General features: G+C 39.5%; 1 protein-coding gene across 3 annotated transcripts in view; it reads left to right on the forward strand.

The window, feature by feature from the left end:
• Nucleotides 1-23,925, forward strand: part of LOC109857599 (serine/threonine-protein kinase tricorner) — a 143,278-nt gene that overhangs the window by 31,679 nt on the left and 87,674 nt on the right. The window contains exon 2 of one of the 3 annotated variants that reach the window (XM_020434073.1): nucleotides 21,379-21,447. The exons of 1 other annotated variant lie outside the window; for it this stretch is intronic. In XM_020434073.1, the coding sequence (XP_020289662.1) occupies nucleotides 21,446-21,447 (2 nt within the window). In that variant the 5' untranslated portion in view covers nucleotides 21,379-21,445. Of the gene's footprint in view, nucleotides 1-2,920; nucleotides 5,024-21,378; nucleotides 21,448-23,925 lie in introns of those variants that run through there. One more of the 3 variants, XM_020434069.1, reaches the window with a different exon arrangement.

Here is a 23,925-nt window from a genome sequence, read left to right on the forward strand (position 1 = left end):
ATAGGTATTGTTTTGATATATTGACTTATTTACCTTGATATTTTTTTCTCCTTTTGAAATATTTCGCAATCTTCTTTTAACTGCAATGTATACTTTATCAGACTCCAACTTTCTTTGTCTCTCTCACTTTCTTTCTCTTGTTTTAATTGTATAGATATATGTACTTTTTTATATTGCATTAATTACTTTCTTTGCGTGATTTACTAAACGAATTTAAATCCTAATTCTGTAAACCTTGACATTTATGTCTAACGCAATTTTTTATTGATTAAAACGTTGCAAAAACTGTAAAAATTGATAGGGGTTTTATTCACCACTCTAAAAATATAACATTGGTTTTGATATTTTTGTATATATATATATATATGTTTTAGAAATTTCCCTCAAGTAGTTTTTAAAGATAACTCATTTTTTTAAATCGGCTTAGAAATAAGTTCAGGAGTTTACAGGATAACGCTTAATCGATACGCTCGTCACATACTGTTCTCTGGAACTGTTTGTTCTACAAAAAAGTTGGCAGTATAAATTCCGTTCCATTTTATAATCTTCGTCGGTGCATCTTCGTTGCTATTCTCGTTCCGCGCGATGCTCTATTCCCTATTTTCCCTCCGGTTGGCAACCAGTCACATGACGTTCGAGCGATCACCTACTCGATCGTACATATATATGTCGAATCGCTGTTTAGACTTATCGGAGAATCAATTGACCGGTTCTGAGAACGCGAACACGGCCAGTGCGCGTGAACGTCACGCTCCTAGGACGCCGATAAATTGGACCCCGTAGCAAATATCGGAGGATGTAATAAAGGTCGATAATGCCAAGTCGTTGAATACGGATCGCATTTCGATCTCGGCAAATAACCGACGAACGATACAGCGACACACTGTATGATCGCGCGTTCCGTTTTATATACACATATATTCGCGCGACGACAAAATGAGCTTGAACGAGTGAGATCAAACAATCTCGAGAGCAGAATTAGATTTTTTTAGATTTATTAGATTTTGGATTGTTTTTTTTACAGAGATTAGATTTTTTTCACAATCTTTGGAAATATTTTAAAGAGAAACTTTCGATCGGTTTTTAAGTGTCTTCTCTCGTTTTGTTTAATTAAAACTCGTTGATTTTCACGTTTCTCGAGCGGAACGCGTGCTGGGATTGAGAGACGGCTTAGAAACTTTCAAACATGGCACGATGAGCGACCGCGTGACCGTTGAACAGGTACGACGGAGAACACCTTGACACAGAGGGTAGGGATACGGAGTTTATACACAAACACTCACACACATACACACACGCAAATACACGAGAGAGCTGACCGTCAGTCACAGTGCACCAACGTCGTCCGATCTCTCAGTATTTCTGTCTTCTCCATCTCTTCTCGTCGTGCATTCACGCACACACATACACACGCGCGCGTGCACTCGCTTTACCCGCCCACACGCCTCGCATCGCGCATAATAGCGCACGTGTATCAACGTGAAGCGAATAATTCGTCATGAATATTGTCTGTCGCACCGTCTCGCGAGCTTTCAGTGTCGTCTTGACGATTTTCCGTGCCCTGGATGTTAATGCGCGTGGAAATTGCACAAGATTTTTCTAAAACCATAACAGAAAAGAGAAAACAAAACAGGGGAAGATAAGACAAAAAGATAAACAAAAATGATCAGAAACAAGATATATGAGCGGAGCAAAAACACAGAATGTATGTGATCTATTGAATACAAAAAAACTCTCTACAGATGTTTCGATCGCATTTGGATCCTTAAAAATATCAGTATAAAAAACAATCAATCAAAAAAGTTGTCACAATTGTTAATTGTGGCAACTTTTATTTTATTAATATTTCAATTTTTTTTATCTTTTGCCCTTTGAAAAGACTTGGTTTTTCTACGGACTCGAGAAGCGAGGTTTGTGGTCGATGAACGGCAACCTGTGCCGACCTGACGACCTGGCGAGTCCAATAGACGTGTTGTACGGCGTCGTATAGTGTGAGTAGAGAAGAGTATTAGGCGTGTTTGGTTGCGTGTATATATGTAAGTGTGCGGTTTACGAGTGACCGGCCTTAGGGGAAAAGGAAGGAGATGAAAGTAGAGACCTGATTGTATACATATTGTGTGTGTACGTGTGAGCGAGAGAACGAGAAGGAAGAGTAGTAGGATAAAGAAATTATTAGGCTCCTATGTCGCACTTCTTCCTGTAGGTGGACAAACACGTAAAATAATCGTGAAAACTCGACCGACGAATTATTGTTTCCTTTACGTTATTTCCAAGTATTTGTTTTTCTAATTCAAGAGTTGAAATATGGTACGATATTTCTTCGGATTATGAATATTCGGTTGATAACCTTTGACCGCGTCGCACGTGGTTGGATTAAATAAGATCTTCTTGATTCTTGACCAGAAAACTGTTTATTTTATTTTATTTTTTTTCATTCACATCACAAATGCGACTCGATTTTATCCACTCTTTTTGCCGCGCACAATATTTGCATCTAGAATTTCCGAAATAATATCTAGGACTAAATGTCTTAGGATTGAATTGAAATCGAACGCGCGACGTGATAAGGCCAGGTCTCTCTACGCAGCTCTACGCGGGAGGTCGAGACGGGCGGAGTGCGGGGGACGATGTGCGATCGCAGGTATGTGGCAGTGGTGGTGAGAGGAGAGCCTATCGCGCGCGAGGGTGTGCGTGCCTATCGCGCGCGCGGAACGGAGCACAAACGCAGGAAGGCGAGATAGAGAGAGAGAGAGTAGTATGGGGAAGTCCGTACGCGTACGTACACACGCTTACACAAGCGCGACGCGGACAACGGCGCGCTCTCGTGATCCGCTCACGGTGGCTGAAGTGGAAGTGGAAGAGAGGCACAGCGAAGCGGCGAGGTGGCACGTTAGTAGTGCTGAGAGAAGCGGCGCTCGGTCGGCGGCTCACAACGCGCGCGCGAGTCTATCGCAAGACCCCGAGCGAGCGAGCGATTCCGGTCTCGGTTTCTTCGTTGTAAAGATCGCCGTCTTCATTGCGACCGCGATCTTTTGCTGTACAGCTACAAAACGCGAGTCTTCGGTGAAACGCGCGTTTGTAACTTGAAAAAAATTGCGTAATCCCGATAGTCCCATGTCCTTCTTGCTCTCTAGGATGGGTTAAAGATTAGAAAGAGCGTGTTTCTTCGCTAGTGTGATGATTGTTTGTCAGGTATATCAGTGACGTGACGTGACGCCGCGAATTTTCCTTGTGGTTTTGAAAAAGAGACGTGCGAGTGAGATTCCATCGACGACCTGTTCGTCCTTCGTCCTCAACGAGGGAAGGAGGAAAAGAGAGACGCGCTGGACGATCGAGTGAGAGAGAAAGAGCGAGAAAGGGCAACGTGTTATAAGCCGTCGAAGTCGTCGGCATTCTGGAGTCGTCTGCTCGCCGCGCTCGCGTTCAGGGCGAATGAACTGCGCACACCGGCGATGATAGTGTTCTCGGCGGCGCGGCGATGCGCGAGTAATGACGGAGCTACGTGACCGACCGAGCACGACCGGTGGTGATACAGAGAGAAAGAGAGAGAGCGGGGAAAGAAAGAAACGCAACGCATATCCAACCTCGACCTCCAAGTGTCGAGTGTGCGGTAGCGCGCGGCACCACCACGACGTCGACGACGTCGTCGCGTTACGCGTTTACGGTCAAACGTTTGCGGGACGTTGTCACGAATAAAAGACGAAATCTCGTGATAAAAACAACTTATATCTAGTATTATTCAGTAAGGCTGGCAACGAGCCGAAAACGGAGTACCTTGTAACGTACCAAATAGCGAAACGCATTTAGATTCGACGTGCAATCGTTCTCTCGCAAGATATTCGATTAACGGATTCACATACTCGTTAAGATTCTGAATATTTTTTTTTTGATAGGAAGATATATCGATCGCACGAGAGTGACGAAGATTGCGCGGAGCTAGAACGCGAACCGGAGTATGTAATCTCCGGATCTTGCGAGTTCAACAAGTGGACCGTCGCGCTAAAAAACTTGCACTGGATCATCCTCGAAAACCAGAAATCACGACGTTATCGTGTGACGTCACGTGTCGAACGGTGATTTCCCAGAAAGTGATTTCCTCTCGATTCGAGCATTTTCGACGATTGGAGTTCGACGACGATCGATTTCGGAGCGCAACAAGTTGAAGGGAGAAAGCACGTGGGATATTGCAACGCAACGCGCGCACGGATCACCCGAGGTGTGTGTCCCTTCTCCCGCCCCCGGTCCTTACGTAAGATTGCCGTGACGAACACGTTGATAACTTTTGGTCTCTCGTCGTTTGCCAACGTCACTGATAAAAGCGGCCAAGAGAGCGAGACAATATAAAGAGAACCAATCAGTCGACGATTGCGAGTCGTGACGCGAGCGTACGATATCTCGTTGCGCGAATCTCGCAGCGTAGAAGAAGATTGATCTCGAGAATCAACGGAACTCGCGGGTCGAGTTTCTCGCGCGGCCGAGAAAAAAAAACATTCGTCGCAGGTTTGCGATGCCGGTACTTAAAGTTGTGTGACACAGAAGTGCGATAGTCATCCTCGAAATTATATATTTTCGTCAAGAAACACAAGAAACTTACTTAACGGATTAAGGGCTCGGAAAAGAGAAAGAGATTAGGTTCGTGTCTTGTGGAGATTATTGAGTGCGGCGGGACCCGCCAAGCGATCTTGAATGACCTTCGTATTCTGCGGCTTCGTCTTCGACTCGTCCGACGAGAAGACGAGACAGATGCCGGTCGCTTCGGAGGACTGGACGCCCCACCCGGGCGCCAAGATAACCAGTTCCATTACCACCGTCAAGGGTGCCACCATACAGAGCACGACGACGGCCTGGATGTCGCCCTACAGCAGGACGACGCCACCGGATCGCGGTGGCTCCAACAATAACAACAATAACAACAACAATGGTGTGGTTATACTAGACGGGTGCAGACCGCCGGCGGCCACCACGGCCAGGAGGTTCTTTAGGTGGTTCAGCAGATTGGGGCAACCGCCGATGGGAAAATCAGGTAAAAACGCACGGAGTCGAACATTTGTTTCCGCGATGAGAATATCCGAGTTACGAAATCCGCGAATCCAACCAATAGAAGTCACACACTTGTTGCACGCATGTTCTTCGTTTAACCTCCTGAACCTGATATTTCAGTGATTTCATCGTGAGATCACCTACTGATCTTTGTGGAAACCAAGCAGAAACGCTGCATCGTTCGCGACCAGTAATTTTCAACGGTGTCGAACAGTACGATGGAAATTTTAATTTTCAACGTTAAATTTATCCCGATCGATTCTCGATCTCTTCTTTGCAATTAACGAGCTGCGGTTATTACGACGTTTGAAACTGTTAAATGTGACGTACCATAATCGACCGTGGCGTTTAATGCGCGATGGCTTTGAGATTCGCGACAAACCGGTAGAGCAACTTACGTTCGTGATTGTTTCAAATCGCGTAGATCAGGCCTCCCCCTTCTCTTTCTCTCTTTCTCTATCATCCACGTGTTACTGTTAGTCATCGCAGGTGCATCGTGCGCGGTAGTTGCCGTTAAATAGAAAAAAAAAGAACGTGTTCGCGCGCGAGGTGAATACGCGGTAATAGGTAATTGAGGAGAGGAGCAACGAGTATATACATTTATATACATATACATATTATATAAATATATACAAGCGCGACCACAGCACCACTCTTTAACGGTTCTTCTGTTACACGGATTTCTGCTTTTCATAACATACAGAGGCCGTTCGTTCGCATTTGCTTACGTCCATATGGCGTCGAACAAAGAAAACCGGCCAGATCTAAAACGAGTGACAAATGAGCACTTTGATTTGAACAGGTCTCATGTAGCGCCAGTAATGTACCAGGTGTTTGAATCTTATGAACCTATACCGACCCTCGAAGTGCTCGGTTCTTTTCTCTTTTTGTCGCAACAGTTGTACGATACAAAATGTTTCGCGCATTTCGCTGTAAAAGTTTGGTTAAGGCGATTCGGTTACGCTATCGGAACTAAATTGAAATAATTTCCAAACTGTTACGCCGCGCATCAAATTAAATTCGCACGTCTGTGTCGCCGTCAAGAATACAGAGTGTCGGAAAATCGCCCGCAATATTTTGGAAAGTAATTGGGGATCCAAAAAGAAGGAAAAAAAGTTATATAAACATAGGTTCGAAAATAAGTCGTTTTCGAGTATACCCACTTTTATGTCCGCTTTAGCATCCCTCAGTTTTTATTTTTTATTTTTTTAATTTTTCAATTAGTTTTTACTTTTTTTTTTCAATTTTTCGATATTTGTAAATACAATTACATTATCTTTAAAATCAAGGATAAACATACACAGGTATTTAAGTCGAATTAAATATGATGCTTAAAATAACCACCTTCAGCACGAATGCAGGTCCTTATTCTTTTATCAAATTTAATCCGAAATAAAGTTATTTATGTTAAAACACAACAGGTATTTATGTTAAAATACAATGAAATAAATTATGATTATGAAAAAAAATTACAATTTTTAAACATAAAAGTGACTATAACTTGGAAACGACTTATTTCTGGACTTATGTTTATATAACTTTTTTTTCTTCTTTTTGGATCTCTAATCATTTCCCGAAGTATTGCGGACAATTTTCCGGACACTCTGTATACTTTGGAATATTTTAAAATATATTTTATATTCTGAAATATATTTTATATATTCTAAAAATTATTCTTGATGAAGACACAGATGTGCGAATTCAATTCGATGCGCAGCATGACAGTTCAAAAATTATTTCAATTTAGTTCCGATAGCGTAACATCGCCTTAATTAAACTTTCGGGGCAAAAACAATATACACAATCGATTTCTTGCGTTTTCTCTTCTCGCACAAATTCTCCTTTTAATACGCATTAAAAAACACTACATCACGCGTGTTTATTTCGTTCTTACCGTGTGTTAAATTTTAAATCCGCGTTCTTTACAAAACCTTTCGAAACAATCTGTTATTATTCGCGTGTTGTGTGCGAGTTCGCCGTTCGTTAACATCGACTTTGAGAAATCGCGCGAGCAGTAGTGTAAGCAACTCTCGCGAAATTTTATATATATATATATATATATGTATATATATATCGGACGATGAACGACGCATTAACAAGCATCGTTTCGTGTTTATACAGCAATAATAATTGTATCGTATATCTAGCGCGCAGATTCTCGTGTTACTCACACAAGTTCCGCTGGGCGGCGAAAAGAAATCGCCTAATTAAATTTTATCGACAAAGCGTAAAATGAGGACTCTCCGTCGACGACCGACACGGGGCGCGCATTTGAAATTCGCGCAGAGCGAATGTTTCCTCGTGCGGAACCGGCGGCGGCTAATACACGTATACGTAACATATACATAACGGTCGCATTCGAAGCATTGATTTTACCACGCGCTTCGTTGAACACCTACGAAAATTAGGGTCGAATCTATATCCGAACGAAACAGCACTCTTCGATCTTTAGAAAACAAGCGCGTCGCATTTGCTGTTTTACAAATCCGCAACTTTTGGCTTTTCGCGATTATTTTTCAGAGGTTTTCTAAATTTATGTAAAAACATATATTTTTCGATTAGCAAATAAGGAAATAAGTTCGATATGCAAGTGTGCGGAAACTGTTTCAAACTACTTTTTCTCGAATCAACAACCTCAAATTTTCACGAGGAAATATCGAACTCCGTCAGTTGTTATTTAAACGGTAAAAAAAACTTCTCTATGTGATTTAACCTCTTTCGATCTCTCGTCTCGGTATGAATCTCCTCTGGAATAGTTTCGCAAATTGACGGTATGGAAATCACCGGTGTTTTTCGAGACCGATATTCTCGCTCCGGCGCGTGTTTCATAGCTCAAGTGGGTCGTACACGTGACGAAACACGAATCGTGCGATTGCGAGCAGGGGCTCGATAAATCGGCCCACACGTGTCAGAATCGAGTGTGTGTGTGTGTGTGTTACAAGCGATGGAACAAACTAGGGTCGGGCGGTTTCGAGTGTCGTAATAAACAGGGTCGGATTGACTACGTCGTTTATCGGAAACGGGAAATTTCCTTTTCTCGAAAAACAATTGTTTTTTTCCCCATTAGACTCGAGTCGAGTTTCTCAATGTCGTTTTAGCAAATCAAAATAAATATCTGATGTCATTTGACATCAAATTGTCTCACTTGGTACGTAAGTGTTAACCTTTCCATCTGCAGATCTAAAAAACAACCCACAAATACTGCAGACTAGATCTGTGAGGTCCACGCGATTTTAAGATCGAATATCTCTGCAAAACATCAATATTTTTTCAACTTCTTTTTCCTTGAATCAAAAGTTCCAACGATTCTGCGTCGACAAAAAAAACCAAATTGCTCTAGTAGTTTTTTCGAAGATATAAGCGTTAAAAAAAAACTAATTTTTTCTAGAAACGCCGATGCGTAATTTTTTAGTGGGTCTGAGAGACCCAGTTTGCAGATGAAGAGTTAAGTATATATAAATATATAATTTCATACACATTTTTATAATCTTATGTGTAATGCGCTTTGTAATTTTTATAACATCTGTATTATAATTTTCTCGTCGCTTGATTGTTGCAGCCCGAGAAGCGAATTCATATATTTCACACTCGAGCTATAACGGACGAGTCGCGATATATTCCCGATATTCATATTCTCTCTCTCTCTCTCTTGCAACACGACGCGAGTGCAACGCGCGCGCGATAACTGGGCCGGAAAGAGGATGAACCGTAAACTCGATAAATAAACATTAGACTCGACGGCACAAAACCAGGCCGCGTCGCCCTCGGCAACGGCATTCGCAATAATAATCGTCGCCTTGGTCTTCCTCGGCGAATAATATAATCGTCGCCTCGGTCTTTCTCGGCGAAGAGAAACGCGCACATCGCACGTACGTCTCGTCGGTGCGTGACGTGTCGAGGGCGCGACGTCGCGTATGTATACAGCGCGTCGCGATGCCGAAGTGGGTAACGTCGAGGGAGATCGGGACGCGTGAACGGGATTGTGTTCTGCTGGATGGAATTGTAGGATCTTCACGCTAGACACTCGCGCGAGATTGAAATTGCTATGCGTTAAAAGTAGGCTGCGGTCGGCCGCGCGCCGTTCTTCGCCGTTCTTCGCCGGATTCTCTGGCTCCGATATCAAAAAAGTATATACAGTGGATCCAAAAAGTATTTGTACACCTAGTTTTTGTATGATATCTTTATATAAACAAATGATACATTAAGAAAAACAGTATTCATTAATAATCACACAATTATATGCTGAGTAACATCTTTTAATAATGCGTTACAAAACATTAATAAAGGAAATACATAAATTTGAATGCCAAAAAAGTATTTGTACACTTACGTTTTACATAGGAAATACACAATTCTCTTAAAGTTTTTAATACTGTTGCGCGAGACCGTCCGGTATGCACGGCCGCGTTATTCGTGTGGCGAAAAGAAGAGAGAAGTTCCCTTGACAACAGGTGTTTACGGCGGCGTTCTGAGAGAAGACCGGCGACGTGTTGACGCGTTTCGACGGTTCGGGCGATATTTCCGTTTGTAACGAGTTAATAAAGCTCTGTTCTTAAACCGCGTCTTCTTATTCTCGCGGATTCGAGTAAGTTGCGCCGGGGAGTGCGGAGGAGCTGAACCGCGCGTGTAGGCGTAACAATATGAAACAAGTTTTTAATCTTGCACTCTGTGTTAAATTATCTCGCGACACATCGATATGCATTCGAGCATTCGTAATTTCTTCGATAAATGATAAATTTCCAACTTCATTTTAAGACATATAACCGCAAACTATTATGCGCATTATTATTAAATGTGGGTGTACAAATACTTTTTGGACCCACTGTAGAGACCGGTTCGTTTAAAATTCTTTTATGTAATTTCAAGGAGAAAAACGCTGAAGCAAAAACATCAAGAGTGAGTCGATATTCGAATCGTTCATAACAATTTTATTCCAACATGTGCGACGACAATATCGATGTGAAAAACTTCGCATCTCTCCGGATTGCGCAACGAACAACGGCTGTTTATCGAACGGCGAAACCGCCGGCGGGGTAATTAAAGCGCACGTTCCGTAGTTGATTCACACGTTGACCTCTCATTGTCACCTGCCATTCGCACCTGTCGCTCGACGATCTTCTCGCTGACCTCTCGCTGTCAAATAGGTCATTGTATTGCGTTTCGGAATAATGTGTATTCATCGCGTTGTCTTTTCGCTCTTCGTCGTGCATTCTGCAATTTGAGAATTGTTTTTGTGACAAAGTTATTAACTCTCGAATTTGAATTTTCTCTTTCGCGTTGCTATATAACAGAATTGACGTTTATGATTGTCGGCAATTTTCTTTATTTCTGTCGCGTCAACAATAAGATGAGCAAAACCAACATGCACTTTTCATGTCTCGAAGATTGATGCCACGCGCAGCGTTGCCGAAGTTATCGCTGTGTCGTAACATTTCGAAACTCTGGTAACGCGCCAACCTATGACGCACCCAGTGGTAACGGTAGTCGTCGCTTGCGCGACAAATATCGTGCAATTGCGCGCGCGAAATGGCGATTTGTATGGTGAGAATTAACACGCGCGCACACAACTTTTGCGGCTTTTAATGTGTGATATAAAACGGACAGAAATACGGTATACGAAAGGAGGAGCTTTTTAAGCGACGACGACACGCGTACACGCGGTTCTCTCGGCGTTGCGCAATTCCGCGGGCTTATTCGACGCACGGGAGAGGTGAGTTGGCGTAGGCGAGGTCACGTGCCGCAATCGTCGCGACTTGTGTGTCTCGCGTGCGACGACGTGAGAGCGTCACGATTCGATTCTCAACCGCTGGGAAAATCGGGGACGGATTTAATTCTGCGATCGATATGCGCGTCGAGTTCCTCTTTTCTTTTTAAGAGAGAGAGAAACGCGGCTCAATTCACTTCTTATGTCAAATAATTATAGAATCATATCTCTTGTTTTAATTAAATCCCGCGAACATCTAAAATTTATATATAGGTTATGAGAAAAGTGTGTCAAGTGTCTGATTGTCCGAAAAAAGACGTACTTACATTTAAAAAGAAGTATCTATAAATAATTGTCACAGATTGTTATTAGTTATTTGCCAATTAAAATAGCATTTCGCGCGTATGTGCGTTCGCACCAAAATCAAAGAATCGGGTCTTTAGAAATTGCCGAGTGTATCTTATCGGGCTTCCTTGCTCTCATTCGAGTCGTTTCGAATTAACGAAATTAGCTCTCGTCGTTCGACGAGGTTGCGTAAGATCTCTGGCGCGTTCCGCGCTTCTCTTCCGTACTAATTCTCCCTGTAATTCAACGGTCGCGATAAGAGAGCGAAGCCCGCACATGATGTTAACACGTAACAACGCGACGCGAGTTGATTATTCCGTCTGGTCGCTATCGCGCTCGGGAGCTCCCGAGAGGTCATTGTCTTGTAATCTATCGGAGAGGAAGGGGGAGGAAGAGAAAAATTACGCAGGTGCTTGGAAGGAATTCATCGACTGTCGTTCGTAACCAAGAGTGTGTTTTTTTTACTGTCTTGCGAGTCTGCACGTACACCGCGGAACACGCGCGTGCAAGTCGCCGCATCCGCTCCGTCTCCATACGTTATTCGCGCGCGCGATTCTTTTCTTCCATGCGAACGTGATTTAATACATTTCGAGGAAAACGCACGTCGGCTCGCGAGGTCGCCTCGACGAAGGATTTCCTTGAAAATCTTTTCGATTAAAACAACGATGCATCCGACGTATCTTTTCCTTTTCGCGCACGTTGCGAAATTGTTTTAACAAAGATTGTTACTCCGTTTTCTCGGAAAACGCGATCGTATCGCTTCGCGCTTTGTCTTCTTTCCGGTACTTTCATTCATTTTGTATACGGAAGATTTTGTACGAGGAAAATTATATTTTCTCGCAATTCGCTCAATTGCGGAATTGGTTGCAAGGTTACAATTCCGAAGTTAATGTAAGGTAACTCCGGTATATGAGCATTTGTAAATATTATTAAATAGTATTTACAAATGTTAAAGACAAAGAAACTATATTAATAAACAAATAATAATTAATAGAGAGAATTATCTTGGGCTGTTTGAGTATCAAACTAATAAATATATGTAAGTCCGGTCAGTAAGAGCCGATCGCAGGATGTTGTGCGGAAAAATGTGCATTTTATATGCGTTCACGTGTAAATTTTTCACGTGAGGTTTTTGAATTGAAATAACGATTCTTTAAATCATATAGGATTCTAGATTTGCATCACATATATGAAAGACCCCGTATACTCCTTTAACTAATTTTAAAATATTTTAAACTAAATTTAAAATATATTAATAAAAACTCTATACTGTCTTTTACTATAAAAAAATTACAAATACGATGTCTTTATTTTTTATATCTTAAAACAACTTTGCATTTTGGCCATCTATTCCATAAGGGTGACTTATTGCCACGTATGGACTCATATATAAAAGAGAAAATGTTGAACTTGCGCATTAACATTTCGAGAAAAACAATACAATTGTATAAATGTTTAGAAGTTTGCACAATAGTATGTAATAGAAATCGACCATTAGCATATCGCACCACGTGTTTGACGGACATGTTCGCACAAAACGTCACCTGCTTTCGTGAGATTTGCACTCACAAAAGCGAAACTGCGATCATTTCCGAAGCACGTGCGCGTAACGATAGTTTCGACACTCGACCGACGACGTTCGTCGAACGAGAAACGATTTTCGCGCGAAGATTAGCACAAACGAAGTCTTTTCAAAGTCTTACTTTCGCGCGGTTGTGGAAACGCGGACGGATGCGCGATATGCAATTCCTTCGCTTTGCTGAAACGTCATCCGTGTTTTCTTCTAGTAAGTAAGAATTTTGTATAATTTAATGTAATCTTCTGTAACCCGAATTTGTTTTTCCGTGGTTACGAAAAAAGGTGACAGAACAAGATGCGTATGCCATTGTAGCCAAAAATGAAATTAGACTAAAAAACAACGATTTCTAATACGTTCGTGAGATGATGAAACAAGGGTTAGGTTTCGAGCAGATGCAAGCAAAAACACAAGATGTCCGCGTGTGTGATTTACTGAATATAAAAAAAAAACTACAGACGATTTGATCTCTTGGTTTGAATCTTTATCAGTGTACAAACAAAAATAAATGATGTTAAAAATTAGGATGATTACAGCGTACTCATAAAATGTAAAGTATACTTTGCTGCTTCCTAGCAAACACCAGAAAACTCCACTATATACCACAAGTTTACAAAATGTGACTAAAAAATATCGATTTATCAGTATGTGACTTCCAAGGTATTACAGAGAATTAGGGACAAAAGGATTGTAAATATATCGCGAGTTCTAAGGATTGTGGTTTAGAGATTACAAGTGTAGATTTCTCAAGCTAAAAGATTTTAATGGAAATAAAAAATACATTGAATCACAAATGTAGATCGCAAAAGAATGGTCAGAAGCATCGTTTTCTTATACGCACACTTCATTAATTGCGCGAAGTGTATCGGAGGGAAAAACGTTTGCAAGCTAAATTGGATTGAGGAATAAAAATGGAATTAAGATTAAAGACCCGAGCTTACTGATTCACTTGCACCGACAACATACACGCCACTTCGCTAACTGTTCGTCGGAGATCGGTTACTTTTATGACCTATTCTCTTTGGGACTACGTGGGGTTTTAAACTTAATGCAATTCACCCTTCGACCTCATTTTCTGACCGTTACTATCACACATCGTTTCCGAAATACGAGGTTACTACCGCTGCAGCGGTGTTCCGTTTCAGTTTTGTACACAATAAAACTGCTGGGAAAAAATTGTAATTAAAATAATGTCGAAAAAAAAATATACAACTATTAGTCTCACGATTACATTGCATTAAAAATAGAATTATTATATTAATATAATTATTATATTTAATTATCTATTTTGTTATATCTATTTACATGTGTATCACAGATATATATATATATATATATTACACTGTGCAACACAAAATTTTCTCTTTTTCCTGTGTCTGATTTAAAACCCAAATTTTTACTCTTCTTGAGATCTAAACCCGTAGAAAAAAGTTTCAAAAAAGCGTAGACTTTGCTTTTATGCACAGTACGGCATACACGGTGTTTATTGTTTTTAAGTAATTTTTATTTTAAGTTTTTTAGTTTTTAAAGGAGTCTACTAGCACACAGTCGAGTTCTCGAACATGCCGGAAACTGCTATATACATATATATACTTACGTACAAAATCACTGTTGCATGGTGTTATATATAATATATCGGCAAATCCACTGTAGTGTAACTTTTGATGGACTTTTTTATACTGATAAATCTGAGTTAGTTTTCATATGCACACAAGATGTATTTTTTCTTCGTATACTTTTTAATAACAACTATGTATAAGAATGCAGATTTCGTGTTATTGCAAGCTATTAAAAGTATACTAAGTCGGTAAAAATAGAAAATCATAAAATTTATTTCGTCCCTTTTGAATTTGTGTTTTACTCTTAATAACTTTGTACCTGCGCCGTGTTATATAACGCTTTCGTAATAAATGGAAAAGTTAGTTCTTGCATTCATACATCTTTTTTTTGGAGCTCGATCATGTGCCATGTACCGTAAAACATGGTGGCTGCTGAAAAAACTTGTCCCTTCATTTTTGAAAAAAAATATTAATTTTTGTTAACAATGTTACATACGCGCCGTTACGTTAATTGACTAACTGAGTTACTGAAGTTGTAGCAAACACAAAAACGAAAAATTTAAGACGTTGAAAATTGTTCCTCAAAAATGAAACACACACCAGTGTATGAAAAGATTGCCTTCAAAAGCGTAAATTCATTGAAAAATTCACAAATCATCTTGGCATATATTCCAAGAAAAATTTTTTCAGTCCATATCAACTGTAAACTCTTTCTTATACCATAACTTACCACGGAATCCATGTGGCTACAATTTTCAAACCCAATTTTATTATTATAACGTTAAGAGTGCGTAATTTAAAAATAGTTGCACTGTAAAACTGGAAAGAAATATAAATCAACCTCAATTAAGTAAACTTTGCGCCGTTTACTTAAAATTATTAACATGTGTTTGGTGTTTTTTTTAACCTATTTTAGACATGTTCGTCAATATAAGATGTATGTGCCGCACATTTGAAAAAATAAAATTACGTGGATTTGCCCATATCTGTGAGACACAGTGATTTTATTTAAGAAACTTATTTGTAACTGTACCCGTTTTAATTAATGAGAGAACAAAGACTTTTAATAAGATTTCTTCAGCGATGTTTTGTTGAAATACATAGTGTAGTGTACTAGATAGTATTCAATGCTGCGACACGCGTGAATCCGATGCGATGAAAAATATTCGAGTGAGATATTCCTCCCACGGGAGGTCAAGGATTACACGCTATTATTTGTAATCTACAACTACTCGTATATGTTTCGCTCTCTCTCTCTCTCTCTCTCTCTCTCTCTCTCTCTCTCTCATGCAAGGTCCACTTTGGCAATCTGTAAACGTCAAGAATACCGTGAACAAAGGCGTTCATTGTCATTGCGCGTGTGCGACATATACGCGCGCAAGATTGCGCCTCTCAGTACTCGCGCGGGTCTCTCTTATGGTGCGAACCGACTGTTTGCGAAACTGCCGACTCTCGTTACAGCACGAAGGAAGGATAACGGGTCGACATTGGCCATTATTCGTTCCGTGAATCCCACAATGTCTCTGCAAAACAGAAGTCACGGCGTTTCAAGGTGACTGTTATCAAATATGAAAATTAATAAATATCGAGATAATTTTTTTCTCATTTGTTTCGATTAATTTAATCTGTGCTTGTTTTTTTTGTTAGAATTATATTTTATTAAGAGAATTATATTATTTTTGTGCTTGATCTTCTTACATCGTGAAAATTGAAATATCCTTTTCTAAAGAAAAGAGAGAAATGAATTTATGGAAAAAGCTCTTACGACGTCGCAAGTGCGATTAAGCAATAATTCTTTTGATTTGTCTGTTACGAAACCGATATGTGTTCGCGCCAGTTATATCGAGCTAGTGAGAGAATCGGAATCAAGCCGTGTAATATATCACTAGTTTATATCGATTATCGTTAAGGAGCGCAATTCGCTGCTCGGTATCCCATACTGTGTCAGTGGATGTTATTGCAACAGTTTATCTTCTGCTGACCGTGCTTCCTCTGTAACAACGATAATGGTCGAACAGTTGAGCTCTTTTTCTATATCTCTCCAGTGCCAAATCTTTTCGGGATTAATAAAAAATAAAATGAAAAATAAAATAATATAAAAAAATTAAGTAATTATACGATGCTTCAATTGACGCTGTCGATGTGTAAATTAGCGTTGTTGTCTACTAAATTCTAAATAATACAACGTGTTAGAATTTATTATTAGAATGTCGCTATTTTGTAAGACATTACTTTCGAGGTAAACTCTCGGTGAGCACCCCTCCGATGAAATCGAGCGAGCGTGTCGATTGCGAGGAGAATAATTGCGTCCGCTTTCAAATCGAATAGAAATTCGAGAATATAATACACAAAGTCGTTAACGACTCTCGGTAGGTAGGTTGTTGCATTTCATAACGGGACGCTAAGCTGCGCGGAACCGAGACACAAGGAGTGGGAGGGGAGAGCCTTCTCGTGTGGTCGCACGATTATGTCGTAAATCACGCACGCGAAGCGTAACGCGCGTCGCTCGCGGAAAATGGCGCGGAAATGGCGAGAGATCTCTGCGAGGAAACTGTCGCCGGTGTGGCTTGAGTCCCACCGAGGCAGGTGAGCAATCAAGTCGGCGACATTGAAGCTATTCACCGCGATGACTAACAGATTTGCATCTATGGTCGATGTACAAACAAGCACCGACACACAAACGCGGCGAGTGATTATCATCTATTACTAATATAAACGCCGACGTGTATACTGATATTCTTATCGCTCATGTGACGAGCGAACACAACAATAACATCGCGCAATTAATTCCGTTCGATATTACTCCGTATATTCAGTAATTTACAGTAATTTATTGCGATCGTTAACGTAGACCGCGGTTTGTTTGTAGCGATTAATTATCGCGAATATATTATATTAATTTCTATTAAATCAAAATGTGTTCTAAATATTCTGATTTCTGCTGAATTATTTCATCACATAACACAGTCTTCTGATACATGTAAATAATTATTTAATGTTTATCTCACACACACACGCACAATTTGGTATATAATAAAATATCAAAATATTGACGATTAACGTTAATAATTGTCGCGTGTTTGTATCGTTATTCAATTTTCATTCTATCTCGAAGTTTCTACACGTGAAAATTTCGATAAAATGATACAAAATCAAACTAAAATAAACAGAGAAGGTTGTTGTTGTTGAATAATTTGATAACGCGTTCACATATACATAATAATATAACAGACAAGAGAGAATGCTCGGTAAAAAATTACGCTACTCCCGAAGGCACAAATTTCATATATACATAATTTGCATCTCGCAATCGACTATCGACCTCTCTGCACTTTGGTTATAGGAATCGCATCCCGATACACGTTACGCTCCAGTATTCTCTCCTCGAGCAAACACGCGTCTTGCATAACACTAGGAAGTGAACGTGGCTCGTGCCGCAGTTGCGCAACAAAGCAACAGATATCAGCGTCAGGGGGATCTAATTTTTGCATTATATATGGATCTTATTTTTTTTTTTTTGCGAAACATTGATGCGTACCGTCGAAAATTTATTTTTCTTTTTTTTTATATTTTTCATTCTTCTCTCGGGAAAAATCCGCTTTCGTCGAAAGACCTCACTTTTGAAATTCATCGGACAGTAAAAAAGTCGACACTTGCATGTGCAAAAACAGCGAATTTTATTCGACAGTACTTGACACAATGTTTTCTCTCTTTATTTATAATATCTGCACAGAGAGAACGCGTGTACTCGCAAATTTAACCTTTAGACCGCCGGCATGATGCCGTATGATGGCATCGCTATTGGGACACTAATATTATATCATATTTTAGAGAAGAGTTCTCTTTTATCTGGCTTGATTTGGGAGAAAAAATATTTAGAAAATCTAAATATGTTGTTGGATGGCGTAGTTTAGCTTTCATATTCGCCGTAATTTGAGATACAAAACTTATTTATACATGATTAGCTTGGTAATAATGCTACTGTGTTGAAAGATTTTTGCAATTCGACTTCAAAAACATAACCAGCGATATGAAAAACCCCTAGAAACACCATTTTTCAAAATTTGAAAATGTTATGCTTTTCACTTCCGTTGTCCGCCGGTCTGGCGCCGATCGGAGCCAGATGAAACTTAGGGCACTTCACGCAATATAATAAACTCAATTTATATACAAATATGGCGGAAAAAATACCATGTTTTTAATTAAAAAACTGCCGACGGTCTAAAGGTTAACAAACTCGTGACGCGGCTCACATCTTTAGTAATCTTCAGTGTCTCTGATATAAATTTTGGTAGTCACTGTAATTTTAGTAAAGAGAGAAACGTAGTACCGCACCATGGGCTGTTTTCGTTTAACATACGCACATGGAAAGAAGCAGATTTTTTCGGTCGCTTCCATTAACAAAGCTCGAACCTTCTCGCGGCCGCTATTCAACGACAGCGGATGGATTCGCACGCAATTCACGCGCGAGACATATGAAAAATACGCAACGGTTGTTAATTGCACGTGATTCGCGTGCGCGCGCGTTTAGGTGTGTACTCGTGCCGCGGGAAAAAACAACGCGCTCGCTTATTGTGTAGTGCGTGATGCGCGCGCGACTTGTACACCGTGTACTATCTTGCAAGAAGGATAACACACTCGCGACACGCCGTAGTTTCGTAACCGCGCGCGGTTGTGATACAAAGGAATGTTTAATTTTCGGTACGAGCGGAAACTGCATTGCGACATATTCGCGCAGCGTCCCGCTATTCAAAAGACCTCGGGAAATCCGTGATATTTCCTCACCGCGCAGCACTAGGTCATTACTCGCCCTTTAACCTTTCCATTGCCACGGAATAATGAAATTCCACAGCGCACAGCGAATTAAAATGTTCCATGTGGTAGATTATTCGCTTTCGCGCGACATCAGAACATTCTGATGCGCACGGGCGACGTTTCTCCGCGTACGATATTATTTTATTTATTACAGAAGTAATGAATATATTTGTTTCTTTCTTATCGAAAAAAAGTACAGATATAATTATCGCGGTTATCAGATACTTTTTGTTCGCGGTCGTAACAATATATCCAAAAAGTATTTACAAGTATGACAAGTGTCGCTCGAGATAAATTTCGATTTCTGCACAGCTGCACGCTCGTATAATCGAAAACTGAAAAACGTTGATTTCTCCGATTTGCTATCGTTGCACAAACAAAACAATCCGGCATTAGAGCCAATGCAGCCCGGTGGGGGCGATATCGGCGGCAAAGCAAGCAACGATTATTGAGAGAGCCGAGGCTCTCGGTTCCGCTCGAGCGAGCGCAACTGGACACGAACATGGGCGTGTATCGGCCGTGTGGCCGTACTCGTAATTTTCGCGATATAGCGTTCGTAACAATGAGCGTTCGCTCGCGTTTGCGCGCCTGTCCACCCACTCGATATTTAACCCCGGCCTTCGTCTCACTCGTCTCAGCTGTAATGCAGTAATATGCTAATAACGTCTCTCGCGCGCCGTCAAATGAAATCGTGTGAGAAAACGTAATACACTGCCGCGACTTGGGAGATTTCCGAGCGACTAAATAATAACAAAACTGCTCATTACGCGGAGTTGCATTGTGCAATTACAGCGCGAATGGGTTTGCACAAGACGAAGATGTAACGCCGCGCCGATTCTGTTATTCAACGCGACGCGCGCGATAAATCCTGGTAATTTCGGAATCTCTTCGAGTGTGCGAGACAAACTCGAACTAGGGTAAACCCGGGTAAGATGGCTACAGTTTTCTTTAAATGCAAAAAACAGACCTTTATTTTTGTTATTTTTTAATATCGTTTTTTTATTTTACTTTATTGAAGCTTAAAGTAATAATAACTATCGAAATTAAAGAGAAAACACTTAACAGAAATTTAATATTATATAAAATATTAAAATGTATGCATTGGCCATCTTACCCAACTTTTAAGGGAAAGATGGCCATACATGTTTTTTTGTAAAAGAGAGTATATAGATATAAGTAAAACTTATAATTATGTAATTTAATTATACATTTAGTAATTATACGTTAAATACAATATATTTATTGTACGTAAAAGATTATTACATATTGTTGTTAATGTTTTCATGCACAGTATTTTTTTAATTATGAAACGCAACTTTATGTGAACTACAAAAACAATTAGCAAAAAAAACATTTTTATTTCGATGATTAAATTGTAGATTATACTAGTCATAAAAATATATATAATTATATGTAACTTTTTCAAAAAAATGGGCCATCTTTCCCGAAGTGTGAGGAAAAGATAACATAGTATTTATAAATAAATAATGAAAATACACACACAAATTATTGGTTACATTATAATTTATGTGTCTTTATTATGTATGTAATATTGATTTACGGCAGTTTAACTGTAATTTATTCGACGTTACAGCAGCTTTTAGTGGACATACGTAAAGCTTTGCAGGCAATCGAAAGTAAAAACATTATATAATTTTCACAATATTGTTATTTTAAATAGTGTACGCACATAAACTACTGTACATACTGATTATCTTTAAGAATGGTTACAAAAATGCACTATTAAACAATTATTGGTGAAATTACAGTCTATGGCCATCTTTTCTGTATGGCCATAATACACCTATTTATCCTATTTCCAAGTTTCCTCGTTCGATTTCGTCGGAAATACAATACTTACAAGTCCGTAGTAAAAACTTATATAAATTCCTGAAATACATATCAACGTCAAAGTTATTTGGAAGAAAATCGATGAACTTACACAATCAGATAAGGAGAGAGCAAAGTTTCAGTTATCTAGGTATCAAATAATCTTATCTCCACCTTATATCTTTCTAACGATCTAAAAAGCAAGACTTTAATTAAATTTCGACTCGTTCCGGCCTTTGTCGCACTTAAATTAGCGGCTTATTTTTCTTCTTAAATGAAGTGTGTCTCGCAAAATAAAATACTCGTGTAGATTTCGCGGATCTCCATCGTGATAGCGAAAGATCGACGATAAAATAACGTTTTTCAATTTCTCTCTGTACGTGTGTGTGTTCGGTACGTCTGTGTGAGCTCTCTGATCGATCTACCGCGCCGGTAGTCCAGCCGAGCCTTATTAATGTTTCATGGAGGTCAGGACTTTATTAACTCGACTTTTGCATATTTGGTTTCAGGTGAGTGCAATGACCAACTACAATCGAGATGCCGCCTGTGTCCTTCTCTGCCTGTGTGTGTGTGTAAATGTAAGTCGAATCGCAAATAAGCTCGTCCGAAAGAGAGCGTATGAAAAACGTCGGGAATAACTTTAAAAAACTATTTGCTTAGTTCGGTCTTTTGACCATTTTTCGAGAAACTCTTTCACTCTAGTCTACTTAGAAGTCGAGTGTCAAAACATATAAATCTTTAAATTGACTCGCTTGTTAATCTTTTTCACGTTGTTTTTCGGATTAACTCTCGACAAGTGTTTTTTCAATCGCACATTATTATCGATGAATTACTACATCTTGCTTCTATACATGTGGGATTTGGTTAATGGCAGGGGTTTTTAATTCATATATAATTGTCCGTTCTATTCTGTGAAACACGGCATTCTTTATCGCACAGTGTAGTCAACAATTCACAATGGCGTATTGATGAGGAGACTCGTTTATATCGTGAATTCGTTGGCAGTCAAAATAAAGGCCGCTCGGTCCTTTATATGCTAATTGATTCTATGTGTAGAAGGCGGTACGTACAACAATGTGTTATTACCCGCTGTCATAACATTGCGAAAAGAAAATTAACAGCTGTGTGCCGCCTATTTTCTATATACCTGCTGCCTCTTATACGTGTATTCTCTCTCTCTCTCTCTCTCATCTGTCTTTCTATCTCTCCGGTTGTCGACTTCAAAAACTTGCGGAAATTTGTCACGTACACCATTACCATTCAGCGTTCGTTATACAGTATGAATTGCAATTCTATATTCTAAGTTGCAACGCGTTAAACGTCGTGATAAACGACATGTCGTGCATCGCTTAAAAACAAGAGCGCGTCAATTTAAATTGTTCGCGATTACTGTTATCTCGTTTGCAGCTTTTAACTAAAGAGTGCAAGTTATCTTACTTGCATGTGAACGCGGAGGAAGTCGAGCGTTTCAAACCGAGACCCGTTTATATCTTGGAAATAGTTTTAGTTTGCTAGTTTTCTAAATTTTTTAAAGTATTTTCTTACTGACATGTTGTTTCTCCGTAAATTTTTGGTGTCTGCACAAAGTCATATTTATATTCGAATATTACGTTCAATCATTTTTTATATATGTTTATTTAATTGTTATATTTAATTGCATTTGTATTGAAAAACCGAGGAAGTTTTTTGTTTAATTTTTAGAATCACTCTCTATTTCGAGATTATTTCGAGACTACAAAAGCGTAACGGCTATCACGTTTCCGTCCCTTCTCTTCTGTCTGTCCTAATGTTTTAGTGGAAACTTCCTTTTTGCGTGGGAACTGGGAGTGAATTAGAGCTTCGAGGGTGAACATCGTGCCTTTCTCGCGAAGAGAGAGAGAGCCAACGACGCTGGACGTATCGTTGAGACAAGTCACGCGAGAGCGAGGAGAGAGGAAGAAAGAGAGAAACGTGGAACTGGTCCATTAATATTATAGACAAGCTGCGGAGAAAGGATCAGTGCGCGCCTAAGAAAGAATCCTTTTAATTATTTGCCTCTTACAAGAGAGAAGCAAAAGAGAGAGAGAGATAAAGCGGCGATCGATGTCGATGAAAATTATAGACGATTTATTCAACTAAATTCTAAACATTCGACAGTATCTAACTTTTCATTTAAGTCTCATTGTAATAAGAATCGTATTGCGCTGATATACTTACAGAAATATTCGTTCTTAACTTTTAGGTCGTCACAAAAGCATCTTTTGGGGCTTTGATATTTCTATATTTCTAATGTTCAATTGATCGTAAAAATATCAATTAATATATATGTACGTAGTAAATATATAGTAAGTGTATTCGCTTTTGTATATATGTATAATTTGTGTATATGTAAACACGTGTTCATTTATATTTGCCAAATACCAATTAATTAACAGTAATATTTTTTAGTTAATCATAGATTTATTTGAAAAATACTTTGCTTATTTTACTGTGCGCGCGCGCAGATGGGAGTCAAATAGCGTGCGCGATTCTACCATTCGAATTTCATCAACAAGAGAAGAAAAATTATAAGAACGTGAAATATAAAAAAAATATAAATACTGAATAATGCGCAAAAATGAGAAATTTTTCTCCATTTATTTTACATTCATTTTTAATAGAAGCCTGTACATTTATACTCGGTCATATCGTCAGTATTAGTTAATATACACGTATTTTTGAGAAAAAATACACTATTTTAATAAAAAAAATGCTGGCGGTCTAAAAGTTAAGTAGTGATTATTTGTCATTCTAAGTACGGTGCTTTTGAACGTGCTTTTGATAATTTTGTATGTACAGGCGGATGTGTTACGAAAGCCTGGCATTTTGTGAGAGTGTTTTGTGAGCTCTATATAATTCTCTCTCGAGGTCGAGACGGCGACGGAAAAGAATGCCACACGGAAATCGAGCTCTGACGGTGACCCTGTCCGAGTAACGAGCTGATTCGGTAACAAGTCTAAAATCACTTACTTGAAATTGCTCTCAACAGATAGCTCCGAGCTTTGATAGAGACCTATGCAAATGATTTCTCGCGCATT

Source organism: Pseudomyrmex gracilis, unplaced genomic scaffold (genome assembly GCF_002006095.1).
Source record: "Pseudomyrmex gracilis isolate BER0280 unplaced genomic scaffold, ASM200609v1 scaffold_165, whole genome shotgun sequence".
NCBI lineage: Eukaryota > Metazoa > Arthropoda > Insecta > Hymenoptera > Formicidae > Pseudomyrmex > Pseudomyrmex gracilis.